This window comes from Centrocercus urophasianus, unplaced genomic scaffold, assembly GCF_019232065.1.
Source record: "Centrocercus urophasianus isolate 14NV4802_14NV808 unplaced genomic scaffold, USGS_Curo_1.0 seq_22, whole genome shotgun sequence".
Taxonomy (NCBI): domain Eukaryota; kingdom Metazoa; phylum Chordata; class Aves; order Galliformes; family Phasianidae; genus Centrocercus; species Centrocercus urophasianus.
Window position 1 is genome coordinate 15,902,424 of NW_024884778.1, and position 14,151 is coordinate 15,916,574.

General features: G+C 38.2%; 1 protein-coding gene across 8 annotated transcripts in view; it reads right to left on the minus strand.

The window, feature by feature from the left end:
- ATP2B2 (ATPase plasma membrane Ca2+ transporting 2) overlaps positions 1 to 14,151 on the minus strand; it is a 252,133-nt gene that overhangs the window by 109,539 nt on the left and 128,443 nt on the right. For all 8 annotated transcript variants that reach the window (XM_042823423.1, XM_042823425.1, XM_042823421.1 and 5 more), the window contains exon 3: positions 5,116 to 5,313. In XM_042823423.1, coding sequence (XP_042679357.1) covers positions 5,116 to 5,313 — 198 coding nt within the window. The remainder of the gene's footprint in view (positions 1 to 5,115; positions 5,314 to 14,151) is intronic.

Here is a 14,151-nt window from a genome sequence, read left to right on the forward strand (position 1 = left end):
CAAAAGTACCATTTCCAACACCAGATGAGCTGGTAGTGCTCCTGCAGGGCTAACTCTGCTATTTATTTCATACCTAATGTTTGCTTCCTGCCCAAATGACACCTGTGTGTTTCTTCTGAGCCAGTATGCATTTGCATACACAAAAGTGTATTTCAAGGTTTCCCCAACAGGGTTTTTAATTTATACTACTTAAGAATAGACTGATTTCAACAGAAAAACATAAAATTTATAGAATCCCAAAAGATAAGGAAAAAAAAAACAACAGAAGAATCTACTTTTTAGAAAGGGAGTATAGGAAAACTGTGATCTGACCAATCACTCAACTAAAGATTTTCTTTCAAGAAAAAAATCAAGAATCAGAAAAATCAAGAATTGGATGCTAAAGGAGTGACAGACCTGAAAATACTAACACAAATGCAGTTTTGTCATAAATGTTAGCAAAGAAAAAAAAAGGGAAGCAAATGACATATTAAAAGGCCAGAAAGAGAGAAGAGTGTGTCAAGTCTGTGGTCAAGCTGTCCTATTGTGCACGGCTGCTCAGAAAGGGTCTTCTTCCTTATTTTCCCATGTTGACAGAACTGCAGAGCCTGCCAGCTCTTCTTCTAAGCCCCAGCGTTCATCCTCATGGGGATGTGGCAAAGTGATGCACTGCTCTCCTTCCAAACAGAAAGGAAACACAAATCTCTTGCATGCCAATAAATTGAAGAAATTAACTTCTAAGAATTGTCCCCGGGGCAATACAGCTGTGAGCCATTATTTCTTGTGATGGGGCCAAGGTTTTTGTTGGTTTTTTTTTGTTTGTTTGTTTGTTTTACCCCTCCCTCTCCATTGTCCCATATTCTTAACATGCATCTGATAAAAGCTGATTTGGCATGGCAGGCTCAGATTTATAGCTGCATCCTCCAACATGGGAAAAATCTCTCTATATTCAGAGAAATGCATACAGATTACAAACCCTGCATATAAATCTGAAGATCATAAAAAACAGGTATAGAAGCTTGGCTGATTTGCAAATATAGACAGTGTGTGGGAAAAATTACCCTTGGGCTGTACACAAATAAATATAGAAAAAACAATTTACGTGAACAGTTTGAAGCTGGACGAGAAACTTCAGCTGGTTATAAATACAAACACAGAATATTTAATAGACTTCTTAACAGAGACCTTAGAGTTGTATCAGAAAAGCAGTACATTTTATTTTCCTCTGAGGCAGAGGATGCCTGCTGTGTTAACACAGCTGAATTCTCTGTAGAAGGCTAGAAAGCACATGAAAAGCAGTCATGACACAAACTGATCTATGGATCATAGTACAAGGGACATAAGATTGATAAGACTGAAGGAGGTCCCTTCCAACTCAAAAGATTCTGTTGTTTCTATTGGCACATTCATTTCCACTTCTGACTGCAACCTGCTGTCCATTCCATCCGTATACATGTACTTTTTCAAAGTTTACATATAAGGAGCATGAGGTTTGCTAGACTGACAAGGAACAGATGAATCATGAGTACAATGAGTGCTACCATGACCAGGAGCATGGAAAGAAGCAGCCATCCTCATGGAGCTTTAGAGCAGCTGTACCTTCTCTCCTGTAGGGGTGCCCTTTCTGATTTAAATCTCCAGGTTACCACCTGATGACCAAGAAGTAGGGTACATTACAGGAATGATAAGGAAATACTTGAATGTTGAACATGTGGAAGCATTATCCTCCCTAAGGGAACTAAGTCAGAAGAGGTTAGCAGGCATCCCGGCCACAGCCTCAAGAAGCAACACACCACCACCAAAACTAAGCAACTGGCTTAGGAGGACCAAATTTCAGGGTAGCGTATCCTGTACCGTCCTGGATGAACTCATCTACAATCCAAAAATAAATAAGTAAAAATACAAAATACAAAACCACGAAGCCAGGATCGCATATCATTGATAAATTCTCTTTGTAAATCACTGGCTCACTATTACCTTCACTATTCTGCAATCTATTAACCCAGGACACTGAAGAATTTTGTTCTGAGGAATAAAGTATTTTTAACTTGCCACATTTTAACTACTCACATCCCTGTGTGAACAACACTACAGCAGTGACTACATCTGCACCAGCACAGTTTTTTTCTTTTTCTCAATACAGGTTTACTAAAATAAAGAAAAAATTTTGCACGTCTTTGAAAGAATGGAAAAACGATTTTATGTGGATCAGTGAGGAGAGCAGTAATTGCCACAGGGCTGACAATAATTTATGCAGAAGTTCTCAATTGCTCCTAATGGCCTGTCAGATGGTGAAAGGGAATGCAAAGCAGATCACAAAAACAGCAGTACAGCTTCTGATAACAAATTCTTGAAACTTTCACTCTTAGTAAGAAATGTGAAAATAGAGTTGAAGTAGCTTCTGGAGAAGCAATAAACCCAACCACGCTATTATCTACTAATTCACATAGATAGGATTTTGTGATTGCAGTAGGAAAAGAAATAATGTTTTCCAACATTTGTTCATTTTTTAAATGAGAATGGAAAGAAAAGTAGGAGAACAAAAACTTCATGTACTTCAAACAATAGATTACTAGCAGGTTGACTGATGAAGATAGTTACCGGTACTGTAAAAACCACAGAAATTTGAATTCTTTCCAATAACAGAAAGTGAAGAAAGTGAATTCAACTCAGAAAATAATTATCTATTTACTTTTCTCAGGACAGTACCAAAACGTTGAGATTCGGAAATGCAACCATACTGCAGTCAGAAGACTTCAACTTGGGTAACATATCAACATCTATGGTATCAAATCGAAAAAAAAAAAGAGTCTACTAACCCCCAAAATTTAAACTTTAGAGCACATATCTGCCCAATACATCAAAACATACTGATGTATACAAACATTAGACCACACCATCAGACAAGTTTCTCAAAGCAATTCTTGCACTCTGATATTTTTTGGATATGTGTATTTTGGCTTTCAAACACATCAGGAAAAAAAAATACTTTGCACTTAAACTGCAGAACCCACTTAAATACTAACTCAGTTACAGCTTCAAAATGTAAAGGATTCAAGCATCTAAAAAGAAAGTGTTATCTGTTCTAAAAAGTTAAATATGACCTCAACTTGCCACATGATGTAACAAAGCCATTGGTAGATGAAGTTTGAGATTTGTGAAAGGCATAGAAATGTATTAAATATATGGGCAGCATATACATTTGCTATTAAAATGCTATTTAAAAAAATACACATGATAGTGTTTAGCGGTGTCCCAAAGCCATTTGTTTTCATGTTGCCATTTAAAAACAGCCCAAATCTCAAACCATTAGGCATGAGGGAAATGGCATTTCTCTCTTGGCTCTCCCAGTCTCTCCAGTGCTGCAAGGCACGTGGCCGGGCACAGGTAGGACCTGCCTGCTCATAAAGGTGTCCTGGGAAAGGACATCTACCAATAAACTGTATGTATCCTTGGCATCCATTTAAAATTACACTGATTTTAAAATGAGAGAATCTCCCACATATAAGGAATTGCTCATAAATAAATAAATAAATAAATTAATGAATACAACGTTGGAAAAATTCAAAGGACCAAATTTAAAATGTGTTCAAAAAGCTGGATTACAGAATATTCTCTATGTTGATCTATTCTCTCTTGTGTAAAGCATGGCAAAAATCTTCAAGGAAAACAGCTTTAAAATGATGGGGAAACCAGAGGCCATTGAATGGAAACACTGTGCTGTGGGAAAACACGAATACGTTTTCCCAGGTTGCACTGCTGAGCTTTCTGTACCATTCCAGAATTTCAGATGTGTCATACATTCCCACGGGAAAAGAAACATTTTAAATATTGCATTAAACCAAAACAGCAACGGTAATAATAATGATACAAAATCAGAATCCGATGGCATAAGCCTTCTTTTCCTAGAACCCTGTAACAATCCTGTCTTCAGAATTATTTCCCTACTAAATAATCTGTATAGTAAGAGAACACTTGGCACATTTGTGCCTAGGAAAGAAGATTGCAGGCTTCAATCCTAATTTTGTAAACCATCGTTTGTGGTTTATGATGTCCCCAGGGTATCTTACTATGTCCAGTTATGAGGTAATAAAAATAATGTTTTCTTCAGTTAAAAAAACCAAATTACCTCCTTTCCCTACTCATGCCTAAATCAAACACCTGCTGAAAACAATAACAACATAATTCAAGGTGTGAAAGCAACAAAAGCTTCCTGATCATATATAAAAGACAAGGAATTTTAAGTGTGCTACAAGTGCTCTGCGGAGCTACGTGCGTATTGTGTTTGTGAATGGGAAAGGAAAAAGGAAGGGTCTTCAAGGAAAGTAGCCAAAGGAAACTGAAGCAAATGCAAAAAGCATTTCAAGGCTATATTTAGAAGAAGGCATTCTTCATACATTTGCCAAGCTATTCACGTCATTTCACACAGCAGGTTTTATCCAGCTTTATAAGTCTGAGAGAGCAGGAAAGAAAAAATCTGGATCAGTTGCCAGAAATGGAAATCTTGCATTTATGCAGAGGAATAAATATTTTAAGCATGTGAATTCAAGAGTACTTTCCAAAGGAGGGAGAGGAAAAAAAAGAATAAAAAGGAGGGGAGGGGGACTTAAAGCCTTCTACAGATATCACAGCAGTAACATGACATAGCCTCCAATGCTCTTTGTTGAGCTGGGTTTGCTAGCCATGGAAAAAACACTGAAAACACTGAAATGAGTGAATTTCACTAAGTCCAAGTCCTGCTCATGTCTGCATGCACAGGATCATCAGTTACGTAAGCAATTACATATTTCTGCTTTGTAACGCATTAAGCAATAATCTAAGATTAATAAATACCAACCACAAGCTCAAATATGAAAACAGAAAGAAATGCTCAAGTTTCATAAGAATATGATGATTTTTAACTCACTTAACATGCAGCATGAAGTTCAGTGGCTTGCATAAAGAAGTGTCAAGCACGCAAATAATGTCACTACCACGTGTAATGGAAATAGAAGAAAACAACACAGAGTTCCTCTTCGCGACCTTCTGGAGGGTAGGGATGGAAGCAATTGGAAATACAGGACTTTTTTTTTCTTTTTTTTTTCTTTTTTCTTTTTTTTTTTACTTATGTCAATGAAATCAATCAAAAGTTTTTACCTTCATTCCCTTCTCCAGGTGGCTGATAAAATGAAAGCCCCAAGGATATGATGGCTGCAATTTCCAAGATTATAAGAGTCACATCCTGCAGTGCTTCCCACACTAACTGTATGAATGTTTTTGGCTTCTTTGGGGGTATGAAGTTTTTTCCAAAAATAAGCTTTCTTTTTTCTAGATCTGCAGCAGTGCCAGCTAACCCTGTAAATAAAAACAAACAAAAAGTAATTAAAATTGCAGAGAAATATACAGTAACTGCTTATATCTGTCTTTTTGTATATTATAGAATAAATTAAAATATATTTGAAGAATTTTAAAATAAATTACTTCAATAGCGATAAAACAAGCTTTACCATCCATGGCATATTAACAAACAGACAGATTAGCCACTTAAATTTTGCTTTTGCAAGATGATTTGTCACTACTTTCTGAAAAGGATGTTAATTAGTACCAATTCTTGTCAGTTTTAATCCTAAACAAGTCTGTGAATAGTAGGCTTACTTTACTAAGTCCTATACAGGTAGATAAAAGCATACATATGTGTATGCAATGACTTCTGAATATAATCATAAGGTCAAACTAAGTTGTATTTGAGATGTTACATCTGGAATGAGGCTGAAATGGCTGTCGGCAGCATTCAGTAGTACCAGAAGCAGCAGCACATCTTTGTTCTGACCTCAGGTCAATGACCTCAAAGAAAAATTCAATAAGGCATGTCATGTTCTTCAAAGCAACTGCTCTCGGTGCATATGTACTGTCACATAATTGCTGGAATGAACTGCATCAGTTTTTTTTCCCTTGAAGAGACAGCCACAGTGACAGTATGTTTGCATAAAGGGAAACAAGGTTTCCTTAGATCTGTATAGATGTTTGGATTTTTGCATGATGCCTCAAATTCTGGATACAGTGTAAGAATGTGATTGTAGTTGTGCTGAGTAACCTTTCACTTAGGTGTTTTTTCCTGGTCTTTTAATTGTATTGAGTCTGTTCACGTCTAGCACTTTTTCAGTTAAAAAAATCAAACAAACAAACTACAAAATACAAATGTTAGTGCAGAAGAAGCATAAAGAACATCAACAGAGCAAATGGTCACACGTATCTGTCAGACAATACTGATACCAGTTGGAACATTTACAGCCTGTAAGATTTGAATGTAATTAGAGATATAAAATTAGTCATGTTTATTCACACTGAGCTGACACAATGAAAATAGGTGAACCCCAGAGGGCTACAAAGGTGCCTGCACGAGAGCAAGAACCATCCCACGCTGGAAGGATTCCCATCATCCCCCTCCTCATGCAATTCAGGGTAACTCCGTCTCTCCTCTAAGAACCCTGACTCCTGTGGGTCCATGAGGAATAGGAAACCCTGTTGCAAGGATCCCCAATTTGCCAAGCAGAAGCAGTGAGGATCCAAACATGCTAACAGCACTCAGCTCTGCATCTCCTCCATTCAGGACTGGTGCAGCCATTCCCAGTAGTGCAGCAGATGCATGGCAGTGAAATACCTGCTGGATGAAAGCACCCAGCACTAGTCTAATTGCCTAAAGCGATGCTGCTCTGAACGTATCAATCCTGCCATAATACAGCCAAAGACGTTGACTCACCTTTCACTTGAAGTATATAATTACAACTGCTGTGTAGCTCCTGGCTCTTGACTAACTCATCAAACTTTCATTTCACCTTCAGCTTCTCAGAAACACTATCCTCTCCCAGATAAAGGCATGCTGTAGTTATTATTACCTCACCCAATTTAATTTGCAGTACCTACTGCAGAGTGAGACTACAACAGACAGGTTCCAGCTGCTATAAAATGTGACCATCTCCATGATCCATACAATCACACACCAAACTTCTCAGCTCCTCCATGAGTTCTCATTCAGCTTCCAATGTGGGGTAAAGGCTCTGCCCCCATGAAATGTGAATTGCAGACAGTGAGTCATTTGCATAGTTGCACTGTGAACCAGTGCAGACCACAGAAGTTAGGACAGTGCACATGAGAGATCAGAAAGGCCACTCACTCCTGATGGGATGTGATGCAGTGACAAGCCTTTAGGAGGAACGAGACAAAGCCAGTTCAATCAGCTTCCAGAGGGCTGCAAAGCCCTTGAATACAAAACAGGCTTTTCATTAAAAATGGCACGCACAATTTTTGCTATTTCCCCAAAACATATCCAGAATACAGCAATGACTTAATATGTTAAGGGGCAAATTCATTAACAACGTTGAGAGTGTAGCAATTTTGAACAGAAATGTTTGTATCATGCATCTACAAGCAGACATGCAAAACACATCTGAAACGGAGAGACCTCAAACATACTGGAAAGCAGAAGAAAAAAGTGCCTGCAAAAGGATTATTTTCTAACATGGAACATATGTGCACAGCAGTGGGCCAGCTCCGGCAGGTGAGCACATGATTGGTTACTCAACAGCATGACAGGGATGGATGATGCAGCACAGGAAATACTGGACGTATACTTGAACGATCCTAATTACATTTATCCAGACATGATGGATTCACCATTTCACAAAGCGTGCTTATATATGGCCTCCTGACAGCAAAGTACATATATCCTGCCCTACAGTACTGATTTTAGCATGCACAGAAGTGCTTTATAGGTACATGCATTTCTTTGGAAAGGACTCCAAAGAAATCCAAGAGCTCATGCTCCTCTAACACAAAAACTGTTCACTGACCTTGACATTTAGATACTATGAGGTTGAGGACTAAATGGGGCCTAAAGCATCTATGTCCAATAGTATCTTCCAGATTATAGATTATGTAACCTACATTACATTACCTACTCTTTCTTCGTTAATTATAACATTTATTTTCCTGTAAATTATTTAGAAATGATGGAAAATGAAATTCAATGTTCAGTTCTAATCAAAAGGTTTCCATCCTGAGGCAGGTCTGGCTATCACTCTAAAAACCCTACTCAGCTTTCTTTTTTTTTTTCTCTGAATGCCAGAAACTGACAAATGCCTGTATTTATTGAGCAAGAGGAAAGGAGAGCGTGAAGTAACCTGAAGACCAGCGATAAAGCCACATCATAACTGTGCCAAGCATTACTGCAGAGATAAGGTCAGAAAGGGACTACAAAATATACAGAGCAATCCATGTTATACACAGAGATACAGCTAAGAGAGTTGGGAATCTAAGGCAAAGATGTTTGTTTTGCAAAAGCTTCCATTAGTTCTCAGTGCTGCTGTCAGCAGAAGGTACACAGGGGCACTCCTTATCTCTTCAAAGAATCTGTTTTGTTTTAATCAGAAATGTTATTTTACATAGTCCTAAAGGTGTCTTAGAAAAGGCAAACTTTGTGGCTTGAAGAGGACTGGAGGTCACTCAGGCTTTCTGTTGCACAGGCAGATCTGTAGGGTGCTGCTCCCAGTGAGCGCACACTGCCGAGCAGTACAGATGGTGGAAACGTCAGTTAGCACAGCAAGAGCTGCAAGTGGACATCTGTCCTTGCCATTACTTTTAACGAGGAGATGGCGTTCCTGCTGCTAGCTTTGCTTTTTCCTCCTCCCTTTATTACACATACTGACTTCATTATTGTTCTTGAATATTTTTCTCTTTTCCATTCATCGCTTAATCTACGTATTGACTGCTGTGACAATAATGAAACAATAGCACAGATGAGAGCAATTGGAAATATCATTTCTATATGAGGAGACAAAACATTTCAGGAAGTGAAAAAGAATCAGTGGAGATTATAAAATTTAATGGAGATATTGGTTCTACCTGACTTCAGAACTCATGCGTTCCTGCATTCAGTGCTCTATTTGGTACAATGATAAATCACATGCTGGCTGCTTATAAATGCATGTGTCCACATAAAGATAGGTTTTTAAAAAATACTTTTTTATGTTGAGGCTACACAACACTTCTCTGCTTGGCCAAAGTGTTTTACAGTCATTATGCAGTTTTTGTATTAAATTTATCCACAAATAGGATGCATAAATGTAGTAAATACTGTGAACACTGAGTACTGATGCATTAAGCAATTGAATAATTTTACAAGGCTTGTTTCCAAAACTTTTTGCAGAAATTTGTCTGAAATCTGAGGAGAAGAAAAATGTGATTACATAGAAAATCTTTTCTATGATGTAGAGTATATTAATTTCTTCTTTCATCTAGCTCGCCTTTGTAAAACAGATTTACTTATTATTTTAACTGTTGCTGTTTCAAAGGGAAAGAAAGATTAAAAACCTGGAGAAACAACAATTAATGCTTGTTTTTTTTTCAGTTCCTTATCTACAACTGCCAGTTACTGACACTGAATATAAAACCAGTAAATGCTTCCTGAAAAATTATATTTTTCCTGACAATCATCTCCACTGCAACCAAATGCAGCATCACAAACAGGATGATTTTGATGATGCAAAAACAGCAAAATCACGTTGCTACTGAAGCAACAATTCAGGAGAAAAAAAATACAAGGTAAAGTTTAAGAGAATGGTTAGAATGGTTCACATCCACTTAAACTATGGAATGAAGACCCACGTTAACAAAACCCAAACCAGAACTATTTGAACAGTGAAATCTACAGACAATTAAATAAACACACACAAATACCTCCTCTTCTAACACTGACCTCCCACGCTCCTCCCAGCCTACTCTCAAACTCCATTCTCAAATGGTGAGCATTTCCTAGCATAACAGTACCTCCACATTCACAGAAATTAAAAACTAAATGATTATCAAGGTGATACTTCATCTTAACTTTCTTTGCCTTATTTTACCACTTCCATTTATGCCTCATTCAAGCCTGAAATCATCCCTGCCACTACTACTGCTACCTACCCTTCTGTATAGCTAGCCCAGGTCCACTGACATCTATAGTTCTTACATAAGTGCTCTGAAATCCAGTAGGAATTAGAAATATTAGCTCACTTACTATTATTTTAATACAGAGAAGTCAAACTCACAATCTTATTCTACATTTTTTTCATGGGATTCTGTTTTCTGGCTTTGGGAGCACATCTCTAGGTACTACTTTTCTCTCTTGACAAAGCTGGATGTGATGGCAGGCCCTCTTTTCTTCTGCTTCCATCAGTCTACAGAGTGCTATCTTCTGAGTGAAATCGCTCAGTAAAATTTAGATGAGTACCCAGTAACCAGCAGATTTAGCTTCAGAGATCTTCCTTCCCTTCTGGAGAGGGAACAACTCTCCCTGCCTAATAGGACAAGGCAAGGAACCACAGGCAGCGAACTATGATTATTGTTATTGTTTTGCTAAAGGCTAAGGAAGGTGTATTCTTTTTTCTTATGTATAATGATGTCATCAAGCACAACATGAGGAGCTATGAGAGATGGTTTAGTAGCTTGTGGTACTAATAGGAATGGGAGGGTGGTTGGACTAGATGATCTTGCAGGTCATTTCCAACCTTGCGATTCTGTGATTCTATGATGTAGTGCAACATCAGTTGTCTTAAACACTACAGTTTAATAGATCATTAAGTGTTCATGACACTGGTGTAAAGGGTTTCTAAGCAAAACAAACACCTGCTTTGGTACCAGGTATGCCAAAAGAACATACATTGATCACATTAGACCACCTACTTTACGAGCAATGGCAGGATATGTGTATATCTTTATATTACAAAGACATCAGACAAAGAGAATACATTCACACATATAATGGATTGCTCCATCTCCTCCGAGTTTTATCATATATCTTACTTGAAAGATTCTTGGAATTTCAATGTACTGCATCTAATTAGTCCATCTTAAAACCAGTTAAAGCCAGTCTGTCAGTAGTATTGAAGGAAAATATTTACTGGTTCCAGCAAGCTGAATTTGAATTCCACCAGTGAATTTCACCTCAATGGATAATTGCTTTCTTTTAATCTCAAAACAACAAAGCTGACTGCAAAGCATAATTAATCTCATTACCTGCTTTCATTAGTATCACCTGCTTATATTTGCTTACATAAGTTGTAAGAAATTTGTCTAGAATTTAAAAGCATTTGGAATCATAAACCATCCAGCATATGTCCCGTAAGCCTTACGCTGCTGATGCTGCTGCTTTGATGAGCCCAGCTGGCCATGCTGCCTGCAGGCCTTTACATGATTTAGAATCCCCTCGAGTCAAATGTCTTACAGTCAGAGCTGACCAGGCAGCACACAGAGAGGTGCACAGAGGTGGCAGAACCACAAAATGAATTAAAGGTCCCTCCATCTCCTCAGTAACCATCTTCCTCTTCACATCTGACAGCAACAACCAGCCAAGTCAGCCTGTCTTGTCCTACAGAGTTCTCCAATGGCCACAGCTGCAGTGGGGGGATCACACCTCAGCATCAGTAAAGCTTCAAGCTGATACAAGTATTCTCCTAAAACATATTTATCATTAGAGTTACAATCAACAACTATCACTCTGAAGTCACACCTCTGAACCACACGCAGTGCTGTTGTTAGGCAGTGTTGGTTTCTTTTTTTTTAAATAAACTAAATGAAAAACTTAATGTTTTTACTTACATACTGATACCTCTAATGTAAATACTAGGAACAGATAAACAACAACTTGCCTTTCTACAATGAGTTTCTCTCTCTCATTCTCCTCTTATGTAACGAAATGGATAAATAAAGGTATCCCTACTTTACATGGCAGAGAAAGGCTGCAGTTCTTGCCCCAGACAATTTGGTGGCAGCTGAGGGCAGTAAATGCCCATCTCCGAGGATTTCTGATTTACAATCAGCTGCAAGATACCATGCAGTCTTTGCTATTGCCAGGAAACACTAAATACTCAGAGACAAGTTTAATTCATTTACCCCATCTATGCATTTTGGTTTTATTTCTCCTATTTTATTTTCCTCTTCTCTGAAGCTATTAAACAGGAACAAATAATTTACCTACGATAACTGGTACCAACAACACAGAAATTGTTTCCAACACTGACTGCAAATACCTAAAAAGCCACATATCTGCAAGCCATGCTACAATTTCATAATAATCTAAAAACCAGACGTACGCGCAGGCATTCCCATCAAGCCAACAGACAAGACACCATGTATTAAAGGCAAGATCTGAATCCTAACACATGGACATTATTTTTTGCCTTGCCTAAAATGACACCAAAAAAGTTCCTACCCAGGCTGATAAAGTGTTCATTGAGAGTTACAGTCCAGTATAAAAGCACAGGAATTAATCGGGATTTCTTATTTACTAAAGTAGTGGTATCAGTGGGAGTTCAGATGTCAAGAAGGAAGAAAATTCCACTGGAACTAATTTCTTCAGCTCTTACTCCAGTCAATAATCATTACACCATTTACACGTCTCATTCTGTGCATCTCAGATATTCTTCTTTTGTTCTTTTGAGGTAGTATCAGGTGCAACAAAAGCAATAAAGGCATTAATTTCAGTACTGCACAAGATGTGGTTATTTCAATGAAGCTGATAGAAAGTATAAGGGAAATACCATTCAAAAACAAACTTAAAATGCTGAGTTACGATTGCTCCAGATCACTTGAAAGCTTTTTCTTGCTCTCAATATTTACATCGAGTATATCTTACAGCAACTTAAAACAGCACTCACTGGCTATCCTATAGTATCACACTGAAAAAGCACTAACATGAATAAGGTAATTGCAGAGAAAAGCAACCATGTTAACTTAACAGAAAAGACCCAAGAGCTCAGCCAAGAAAAAGGCTAGCAAGTAAATGAGCCCATACAAAAAACTAAGTTGAAACCCTTCTGTAATTAACACACCTTCATAACCACTTACCATCACTCTCACTGGACCTCTACAAAAAAGTTCCCTTCTTTACTTCATGTGTATTGCTGACAGTAATCATGGGAACGACAGAAAGGGCAAAAAGTCCCTGAAATCAGTTGGTTATTCCAACATCTCCAACTGCCTGTGTGCCCAGGCCTATTTTTACAGTCAATAGCTAGTGACACTGTGCCTGGGCACTGCTGCTATTAAGTAGCATCTCAGCAAAGAAATCCAGAATTACCATATCCATAAATTTCCCTTTTCCCAGCACCCCGACAGCTGTTCCCTTGGGTCCTGACACTGATACCAGAGGGAAAGGCAAACAGTGACATAGCTTTACATATGTTGTCATCACAACAACAGTACGGAAAAGAGGTTTTTTGTAGATGAGGCCAGGAACCTGTAGGTTAAGGCAAATAACTCAAAATATGTTTAAATAAATAACACAGGAAAAAATCTTAAGTTCTGAAGAAAGAAGCACGATTGTTGTGATGTCTGTAAGGGAACAAAATAAAAACACCTAAAAAACCCCACTTTGTTAAGCTTCCACAGCATGATTCTCTCCCCTCCCACCCTTACTTTAAAAAAATAAACAAACCAGATAGCAGTGAGCTGTGTTTTTCTGAGGTGTTACCTCCAAGCGCTGCTACTTGGCAGCTCTTAACTTCATTGCTATCTTTGTCAGTGTCATCTGCTTTTCCTGTGAGCAGTGTCAGCTCGTCAGCTGCACAGCAACTGTACTTGCTTCAAGCTGTGCCTTTGCGAGAGGCAGAGCACTTGCTGTAGCTTATCTTAAGCTGCCGTGTATCTGAGACAGAATTCAAGGTACCTAAAAAGAGAACACTGAAGAAAAAGAGTCCTGTGATCTTTATACCATCTGCAAGCAATGTTAAATTGCTTCTGCATGTGACAGTGATGTCACTTAAAATCACAATGCTCAACTTGTGAGAAAATGGTAAGAAAATAAGACGCATTTTGAGCATCCCAGTGCACTACTCCCATTGCCCAGGAGTCTTAGAATAGTCGGACCTTTGAAACCTCAAACAGCATGAGCTCCCTGCTACTTACATAACACTGCACTGCATGCAGCATTGCCATCTCCATGCTCTCCAGAAACAAGTGGGACAAACGCTGAAGATCATCATCTACCTTTCCTCTAAGCACCACATAAATGTGAAGGAACAGTAAAAATGAAAGGAGCTGTAAAGTTTCATCCAGCACCTGAATATCTCACAACACAGATATATAGTCAACTTTAAAAGACACCGGGACTGGTATTTCAAAGCAAGTCCAAATAGCTCCCTATTGTCCCATTTT